This window comes from Camellia sinensis, chromosome 7, assembly GCF_055761805.1.
Source record: "Camellia sinensis isolate YWXY chromosome 7, ASM5576180v1, whole genome shotgun sequence".
NCBI classification, from domain to species: Eukaryota; Viridiplantae; Streptophyta; class Magnoliopsida; order Ericales; family Theaceae; genus Camellia; species Camellia sinensis.
Genome location: NC_138967.1, coordinates 174,033,218 through 174,043,463, shown reverse-complemented (window position 1 = coordinate 174,043,463; position 10,246 = coordinate 174,033,218). Strand labels below are relative to the sequence as shown.

The window sequence follows — 10,246 nt, the reverse complement described above, 5'->3', positions numbered from 1 at the left end:
TGATGTAACATTATTTACAAGTCAAATTACAAAGTCAATCCACACAGCTCATTAGTCAAGATCATATACAGATCTATTGAGGGCTTACTAATTTCATAACTCCAAAACTCGCCAACCAAAACTACGTAGCGTGCCGCTAACCATAGCGCACACATTAGTTTTTATTATGCCAAACAAGGCAACAAAACCACGGCGACTTTTGAATCATGTTTCCTTACTTTGGCTCAATTAAGACTTGACCTAAAGTCTCCAAGACTTTTGCTCATCTAAAGAATGGGATTACATTGTTCACATTTGAACATCTCTACTAAGTCTAGGTTAACCAAATTAACTCCCATAAGCTAAATTAATTTAGAGAGAAATTCGCATTAGGATTAATTTGATTAGCATAATATAATTTTGCCGCAAAAATCTAAATTAAATAGTGACAATATTACACAAGTCGCAAGATCGAAAATCCGCTATGCTTGTAATCATCTCTTGCGCCACAAGTGACAATTATCCAAAATTTAGTTTAATTTATGCGCAAAATATTGGTTTTCGGGAGTTAATCTACAAAGATTTCTCTCAACCGAATAACCTCCTACTGACTATGGCATATACAAAGCATGATAAATTCCATACAATAGCATCTCAATGTAAATTTACAAACAACTCATGCTATATTTATTTAATGATGGAATTCAAATAAATAAATAAATAATCATGCTCCTCTAATTACAACAAACCCAAAAAATATGTTGTATTTAATATTTAAATTATGCCATAACAGAAAGTATATCATACTGAAATTTTCTGGTATTTTCTGGAATTTTAAATAACTAATAAACACACATAAAATCAGAAATAAATATTCCAGAATCTGATAAAATGCTATAACTATACCAGTAACTAGTAAACTACATCAATAGTCTACAATAAAAAATTCAGCCCTAGAAAGTTAATCATGCAACACCAGATGCATTTTAAACTAGAAATAATGAATTATTATTTCAGGAAAAATATTTTTTATTTTTATAAAATTTTCAAAATTTTACAGAAGATAAAAAATTTAATTCTGAGTCTAACGATACCAACCATGCTTAAAACAAAGCTATAACGAATAAATTATGGTCAATTAACGCAATTCAGAATTAAAAACAAACAAACAGAGCCTTAGAGCCAAGCCAGCGCGGAAAAAACAGCTCGGCTCGGCTCGCCGCCGCTCAGCGCAACTCGGCTCGAGTCGGCTCAACGCGGCGCGGCGCATGGCGCGCGCGGCTACGAACGTGGCGCGGCTCGAAGCGGCGCGGCTAACGCTCGTGCGTGGAAGGGAGGGGTAGCTCGCGTGTGGGAAGCGCGCCTAGCGCGTCCCAGCGCGTGAAAGAGCGTGGTGGCGCGTGGCGCTGCTGGGCGGCGTCATACAGCGCGTGAATCACACGCGCCGCCTTCTCGGGTGTTTTCTGGTCCGATTTTTTGTACTGTCGGACTCAATTTTTCACAATAAAAACATTTATGGCATTAAAAATGACATTTAAACAACATAAAAATGAGGTATATTACTCTCTCAATCTAATGGAGTTAAAATGCAAAAAAAAAATCGTGCACTTCATCTTCCTCCTCCATTAATATTCATGCATATATCATGTATATATATTTATATAAAAAATATACACATATTTCAATGAGTAAAAATAAACACGAAAATACTCATATTTATGGCTCTGATACCAATGTAAATCAAAGTATAAAAAATGCAGCGGATAAAATATTTAGATCATATCTTTAGATGATAGAACCTCGTGGGTAAATCACGTGCTTCCAGAGTCTGATAAACCAACCCAGCAGTGAAGTGATATCACAGATTGAATATCACCCACACAATTCACAGTGCAAATGACTTGATCGTTGTTCTTTTGGGAGAGAGTCAGTATATTGGTAAAACTCAGATGATACGTTGTTTCTCTCTTAATTACCCATAACCCATATATAGATATATAATATTTTATTATTATCTATCCATATTAGTTAATGGAGATAATATCCAGAGTGGTTATCCTAAATAGGTTTGAATTCAATTTCAAAACCTATTTGGATAAGATTCAAATTCAAATTCAAATTCAAATTCAAACGGTCATGCCACATGGACGCCCATTACTAACATTTATAATTTATCATACGTGTCAATTCGATTTTCATAATTCTAATTATTTTAATTTTATCTTTATCTTTAAATTTTAATTTAATCTAATTGATAATATTTTTTAAAAATTAGATTGAAATAAAACAACAAAATATTTCATTTACTCTCTTCAAAGTGTTGAAAGATTAAAATCTAGATTGACCTTCTATTAAATTTATTAATGATTGAAAACTAAAATGACGAAACATACAAATTAGAAAGAATTGATAAAATTCATCCAAAACACTAATATATGAGATTACACATAATTTTTTTTATCGAAATTTATGGAGAACAGTTTCTTGGAAAGCAGCATTGTCGCAGCCGACCATTCCACACCTTGTTTATATCACTAAACTTTGGCTTTACATGCCTATACATACGGAGAAATTTTAATGGGGGTGCTTGTGATCGGTCCGTAATTGAATTGGAGGACATGGTTGGATTTTATGGTCTCATTGCGGAATATGTATCTATGATCCAAACTGTTTAATATATAGAGTTTCTTGAGTGTTTTATTTATATAAAAAATTACGTTGATCAGATATCGATAGTCACTTGATCAGATATCGATAGTCACTTGATCAGATCACATTTCTGTCAACGTTTAGTATGAATTTTTTTTTTTTAAATGTTAATAGAAATATGTTGTGATCAAGTAATAATTAATATTCGATCAACATAATTTTTTGTAAGGATGAAAAACTTGACAAACCCTACATATTAAACAATTCAGGTCATCAACATACATTCTATGATGAGCCCATGGAAGCCTAATAGTACAATCTAGTCTGAAACCAAATTGGAGACAGCCTTATCCAATTCTAATATATACACCTATGTAATTTTTTTTCTTTAATTATTATGACTAATTTCGTTTTTTCACTACCATTTATCAAATCTTTACTTATGTCTCATATATTAGTTATGAGTTATTTTTATTTTTTTTAATTATGACTCACAAAAATATATAATTATGTCCTTTCTATCCTGACTTATATGGTACATACGGCTGCACCATAGTCTTTCACCATAAATATATATATATATATATATATAAACATCACAGCTCACTCAACTATCAATGTAACAACACAATTTCCATGGAATCTCACCGGCGCAAAACCATCTCCAGCGACAAGTTCTCCTTCCCAAGCACAAGAATCGAAGAAGAATCAGAATTCGAATTTGGGTCTCTCACAATCACAAGAACAACACCTTCTTCATCAGCCGATCATCTCTTCTTCAATGGCCGCCTCTTACCTCACTCTTTCCCAATCTCAAATCCAACCCAACCCACAAACACTCCTTATTCTCGCTTGAGCTCGACTAGCCGATCCTCAATATCGTCGTCTCGGAGCAACAGCTCTAGCAGCAGCGCCAGAACGAGCACAAGCGAACCCTCTTCTTCTTCTTCTGATCAGAGGAAGCCATTGAACAGAGCTTCCAAAGTTGTTGCGGTCAAAATGCCTGTGGTGGCGAGAGAGATGGTTAGACAATATGGGTCTGCGAAACGGTGGCAGTTTATTGCGGCGGCGCCGGAATTGAGCCACCAGGTTTCGCGGCGGAGAAAGGCGGAGGTTGCGGTGGAAGAAGGGTTGAGAGGGAAGAAAGAAGGCGGCGAGAAGGCAGTGGGGTGTGGCCGGAGGTTTTTCACTTCAGTGGTGTCGGCGTGTAAGGAATGTCACGCTATCAAACCATCATCGAGAGATTTGGAGGTGCAGTGATTGATCAGTGGAAGTGTTTTTTTGGTTGTTCTTGAAGTTTTTTTTTTTTTTAAATTGTTTTTGGGTGTTTTTAAAGCACAACATATGTTTTTGTCTTTTGCTTCTGATCTTGATCTTTAGAATGGCCTCGTTTGAGAAGTGACTATTTTAGTAGGCTATTTTAATTTTTGGTTATTTAAGTAGGTTAAAATTTTTGTGTTTGAGAAGATGATTAGATTTTTTGTGGTTGGATTTGATATTTGTGAAAGAAAAAGTGAAATGATTATGAATTTAATGTGATATTTTATCTTATTAACTATTTTAGTCTATTTTATTTTTTTTTTGTGATTTTTAGCCTAAACTACTATTTTTTTTTTCTTTCCAAAAGCGGTTGGCTGAGTTAAAACTGCAAAATCAAACTGTTCGTGTACTTGCTCATAAAAAATTTAATGTAAAATTTAAATTTTTTCAATTTGAGTCGCTCATTAGAATATTAAAAGTTTTCTCGGCCTTTAATTTAATACCTGAAACAACAATAAATATAGCAACTTATTTTCCGAATTACATTTTAATTTATATTATTGTTTACAACTGTGTATGTAATTTTTAGACATGAAAGCATATTATGATTATTTTGTTTTGTGTGACTTGTACTTTTGACAGTATAGTATATGTTTATGTTTTACAAACCAGCAATGCTACCATGATAAAACATTTCCTGAAATCTATCAGGTAGATGTTGTTTAATTGATCGTCACAGTTTAGGATTAATCAATGGGAAATTGCACTTCAGTGCAAGTTTTCAAAAATAATTATAAATCAGTGAAAAAGTTTATCAATTTTAATAATTAAAATTGTAAATTTTTTCATAAATTTGTAAAAATTTTATGAAATTACCACTTATTTGCAATTTTCCCATTAATCAATCAACCAGTACAACTTTGCAACATGAAATTCACCTCTCCAAGTAAGGGAAGAAAATGTTTTCCCGGTTGTTGTTGCCTTTTTTTGGGAGGAATTTTTTTTAGTCTCTGACATTAAAATTTTATAAGATAAAAAACATATAATATTTTCATAGTAATTAAGGTCCCTCTACATTTTCATAGAAAAAATTCAACTTAGAAAAATTTGGCCCCAACTCAAAGAAATTTCAAAATTTATCTGTAAAAATTGAAATTTCTCTTAATCGGGACAACAATTTCATTGAGTCTAGTAAAATTTCTCTAAATCAAATTTTTTCTGTAAAATTATTGAGGAACCTTAGTTAATAAAAAAAAAAACATATTTCATCTCTCCTACTACACAAAACTGGAGAGTAATGTTTCATTAATTTTTTCTATGTTTTAAATATATATATATATATATATATGACTCCTGAAAGATCTTAAACTAATCCACATTTGTGTGCATCTAATATTTATTTATTTTTTTGCCAAAATAAAATAAAATAACTTAATTATTTTATTAGATAAGTTGCTAATTCAATTATTTAGGTTTGCGGTAACGATAGGGACCAATAATGGAGACAAAAAACATAATTAAGAAGAATGTATTCATATTCACATTCGAGTGTTAAATTTGATCCACACATTTTTTTCTTGACATTTTTTCATTTTTTTTCTTGACATTTTTTCATTTGAGTTCTTCGTCCCTAACATTAACGTCTAGATTTGGCGTTCACTCAACTACCATGTCGAGTCATTATTATCCTCTTCAATTTCAGCTGTATGCAAAGAACATGTTTTGAGGAAAATTTTCTTGATTGCATAAACTGTAAGTCTACAACTGAAGGAAAATGTCAGTAAATTGAACAAAGAAACACAAGATATGAAATAACATCACAAAAACAGAAACACAAAGCAGCAAAAGAGAGCTAGCTAGCAAAACCTAGATACAACTTCTCACCCTTTGATCCTCTAAAATATATAATAGACCTAGTGAAAAATCACCCTAAGAAGGTGTCCATCACATCAGAGTACATCCCCCCTTCAGAGTTCTTATACTCCATAGGATTGTGTGAATGGTGATCAAGCGAAGTCGATGAAGACGATGAGGCCATTCTTGCAGGCAATGTAAAGCTTCTCTTGAACTTGTTCTCCATCTTCCTCACGCTCTCTGAATGGCTATCCAAACTCAATAACTCATTAGGATTCGTCACAGCATCTGAGTTAGAATTTGCCATCTGGTTGGGCTTGTTTTCCATCCCCTCTGGGGCAAACAGAAGCTTGGCATCATCTGCTCGCCCCGTGAGGGCATTAAAGAAGCTCAACCCGTTGGGCCACTTGATGTCGGTTTCATGATCACCCATCATGTCCTCCATTCGTGTTTCAGATGAATGAGGATGGAGAAACATATGGGTTTCGTCTTTGGAGTTTGGAAATCCAAGCCTCGCAGTGGGGTTTGGGAAATTGGGAGACACGAGGAGTGAAGTGGTGGAGGGAAGAGGCCTTTGGCCCCAGTTAAAGAGGGGCGGTGGAGGGCGGGTGAGAATGGGGGGTTGTTTTGAAGGAAGTGAGGGTGAAGAAGAGTTTGTGTTTCTGGTGGAAGAGAATAGTTGGGACAAGTAGAAGCCAGATTGGTAGCCAAGCGATTCAAAAGTATGCCTCATTCTCAGCACAAAATGGAGGTCTTCTGGTATCTGAGAATGATGAATATATTTTCACTCAATGAGATCAAAGTTCTACTAGTTGAAATTTAGTGTGTATGTGTGTCAAATGAACAATAAATACTAAAAAAACAACCATGAGGACTACTGCATACAAAGAATGTATATGTCCGCGCAACAAGGCTCCAGAGATATTCTCATTTGTTCATATCATCATTATTTTCATTAAGGCTCCATTTATTTGGCTAGAAAATATTATTTTTTCTATTTTGTGGCGTCATGCACAACGGAAAATATTTTTCATAATCAATGAAAAATAAACTTATTTGGATAGAAAATAACTTTTATTTTTAGAAAGTAAAAAACGTTTTCTAGATTAGAGTCTTACCGATGCTACCCATGCTACCACCCCCACCATCACCGCCCAACCACCACCACCTCCACCCCACCATCACTACCGCCGCCATTGCCACCACCACTAATCCAATCATTAGTATATTAGTTTTAAGAAAACAACGAAACATACGAAACCATTTTCTTCGAAAAATATTATTAAGAAAAAAGTTCTCCGTGTAAATGTTTTCTATTGAAAGAAATTGCGCATAAAGTTTTAAGGCCAAGTTTGGGAACCCATGAAAAATCAAAAAAGTTAAAAAGTTACTCAAAAAGTTAAAAAGTTATCATTATTCACCAAAAATAAAAAATTACGGCTGCACAACTCCCAATTCTAATTTTTCCCTATACACTAATTTATACAATTTTTTTATACATATTTTTTCATAAAAAGTCAAAAAGTTAACCCAAACATCCATATTTTTTTCCTCAATTTTTTAATCCAAAAAGACAAAAAGTACACTTATTTAAAACACCCCAAACAACCTCAGTATAGGTACATTATGTTGCTAACATGTACATTCGTGATATTTTTATTAATTGATCATGGATCACAATGCAAAAACTCACAATAGATTAAAAGGGAGAAAAAAATGAAACTCACAATCTTGCAAGAACCCAATTGAAGAAGGCCATGGCCAGCTTGAATTACAGCTATGGTCTGAACAAGACAAACAATAAATAAATAAACACATACTAAGCAAAACAGCAAGAAAATAGAAGAACGTTGTTGACAACACAAAAAACGGAGACCACAACATTTTTTTCAACTATTGATACTGACCTGAATGCCTGACTCAAACTGATCAGTCCATTCAGAGGGAAGCTGCAATTAATAAAATGAAAAAAGGGTACATATGATTCATTATTTATGCCAATAATTTCACAATGATTGATTGAGACTTGAGTCTAATTTATGAAAGTTCATTTTCCAATAATATCATAACACCTCCTACTATGTTTTATGATTGGAAAATGAATGATCAAAAAGAAAAAAGAAAAGGAAAGATAAGGAGAGGTGTGATGTGAGTGCGTTTTTTCTTTTCTTTTTTTAGTACTTACAGCATCAAAAGAGCTCTGCCAGTAGTTGGAGACATTTGGTTCACATTCAGTTGGTTCTTTGAAGACCCATTTATGACACTTATCAGAAGCTACCTTCCCCATCAACCTGATCAGATCAGACCAATTTACCCAATTAAAACACAACCATATCTATCTGGTTCACTTGTTAATCAGAAAATAAAAGGCAAAAAGTACCCATTTCTTATCTTATCAAGTTATTTTCGCCTCATAAACTTTAAAAGGAATCAAATATTCTGAAAAGACTTTCAAAATGAAAAAGGGATAAGTAGTCCTCATAAGCTACACCAAACAAGTCAAAAATAATAATAATAATAATGAAAAATTTAAAACGATGTCTAATGTGCATCCTTTAAAGGATGGGTGTTGATCATGCGTAGACTCTTCAATTATAACATAATGTTTTTAATTATGCAACAATCATGTTGAATCGTAATTTTGAGTTACAATTACAACTCAATAAGATAATAGAGATACAATATAATATCATTAAATCATAACTTCAAACACACTGTGATACAATCGAAGAGGGTGTTGATCATGCTTAGACTCTTCAATAAAAACATAATGTTTTTAATTATGCAACAATCATGTTGAATCGTAATTTTGAGTTACAATTACAACTCAATAAGATAATAGAGATACAATATAATATCATTAAATCATAACTTCAAACACACTGTGATACAATCGAAGAGGGTGTTGATCATGCTTAGACTCTTCAATAAAAACATAATGTTTTTAATTATGCAACAATCATGTTGAATCGTAATTTTGAGTTACAATTACAACTCAATAAGATAATAGAGATAGGATATAATGTCATTGAGTCATAACTTCAAACACATTGCGATATAATCGAAGAGGAGCACTAATGATTTAGCCAATTTTTTTATTTGTATAATCAATTTTACTCCCCAAAATTACTAAAATTACTATATGTGAGAGAGAGATTTCATGTTAAAAAAATAATTTAAAATAAGACCTACCAATTACCCACCCTTCTCCATAATTATATAACTGAATGGACATTTTGCTGAAGGCTTTCTTGACAAGATCTTCACCTCCATCAATTTCTTCCAAACAATCTGCAATTCTTCCTTTGCAAAACCCATCTTCCCACATCAACATCCTGCACCAAAAATACAATCAACGCATAACCCACTTCAATTAATTGCTCATCCAAACAGTACTTAACCTCAGAACAACATTAAAAACAGTAAAACAAAACAATTAGCAGAACCCATCTCTTATTTTCCTCCATTTTCGCAAGAAAATTAAGGAAAGAAGAACTTTATACTCACAAGCTACCATTGTCGTCTCCAACTTTGCAACCATTACCACCTCTAACTCTACTGCAATAATGGCAAAGACCCATTTGAGAAGACATCTTAATTTGAAGATACGAAAAGTGTACACAGAGAGAGAGAGAGAGAGAGAGAGAGAGAGAGAGAGGGACATACGGGCGAGGACGAATTGTCCAGAAAACAGAGTAAGTCCAGTCTGAGTTGAGACAGACGCTTCTGAGGGCCTCATGAAGGGCCATCATCCCAACTGCTTCTTTGCTCCTAGTCCTATCTGATCCTCCTGAGCCCACCATCTCTCTCTCTCTCTCTCCTCCTTTTTTTTTTCTCTCTCTCTGTTTCAGTTTCACAATTAAACCCTTTCTCTCTGTCTCTCTCTACTACTACCACTGAGAATTTCTCTAACTGAGCTTTTTTATCCTCTTTAGCAACTCTACAATGCTAACCACAAGGAAGACCCTTTCTTCATCCCTCTGTTAATCTCTGTCTCTCTCTCACTATTTTCTCTTTTGTTGCTCCCAAGTAATCTGAGAACAGGGGAAGGTAAAAAGTAGAGAGTGAGAGAGAGAGAGAGGGATTTGATGTTTGTTTGTTGTGGTGATTTTACCATGGAAAAAAGAGTGGGGACAGCTTTTCTCCTCCTTACAAAAAGCTCAAACAGTGAGGCAAAAGAAAGAAAGAAAAGAAAAGAAGAGAGATCAGGCCTTGGGAGCCTCTCAGAAAAGCCAAAATCACCTTGGTACCCTCCATTTCTGTTACGAATTTCTGTTTGGTTGCAGGGTTTGGTTCGCTTGCTCCAACCAAACAGTTTGTACTCTTTTGTGTTTTTGATGTCATATCATATTTATAAAAATAATAAATTATACTCATTTCATCTAAAATTTTTAAAAAATATACATATTTTTGGCACTTATATTGATTTCTCGTAAAATTTTAATTCAAATAATACATAGACCTTTTTCTATCAATAATTTATTAATTATATAAATAAAAAAAA

General features: G+C 33.6%; 2 protein-coding genes across 2 annotated transcripts; one reads left to right on the top strand and one right to left on the bottom strand.

The window, feature by feature from the left end:
* The first annotated feature begins 3,264 nt into the window (after positions 1-3,264).
* Positions 3,265-3,888, top strand: LOC114258039 (uncharacterized). Its single transcript, XM_028197883.2, has one exon. The coding sequence runs from the start codon at positions 3,265-3,267 to the stop codon at positions 3,886-3,888; it is 624 nt and encodes a 207-aa protein (XP_028053684.2).
* A 1,720-nt stretch (positions 3,889-5,608) lies between these two features.
* Positions 5,609-9,982, bottom strand: LOC114258023 (protein RICE SALT SENSITIVE 3). Its single transcript, XM_028197862.2, has 7 exons — positions 9,409-9,982; positions 9,250-9,300; positions 8,946-9,077; positions 7,928-8,033; positions 7,650-7,691; positions 7,470-7,526; positions 5,609-6,505 (listed from the first exon to the last, which is right to left on the bottom strand). The coding sequence occupies exons 1-7, from the start codon at positions 9,543-9,545 to the stop codon at positions 5,813-5,815; spliced, it is 1,218 nt and encodes a 405-aa protein (XP_028053663.2). The 5' UTR covers positions 9,546-9,982; the 3' UTR covers positions 5,609-5,812.
* Positions 9,983-10,246: the final 264 nt, after the last annotated feature.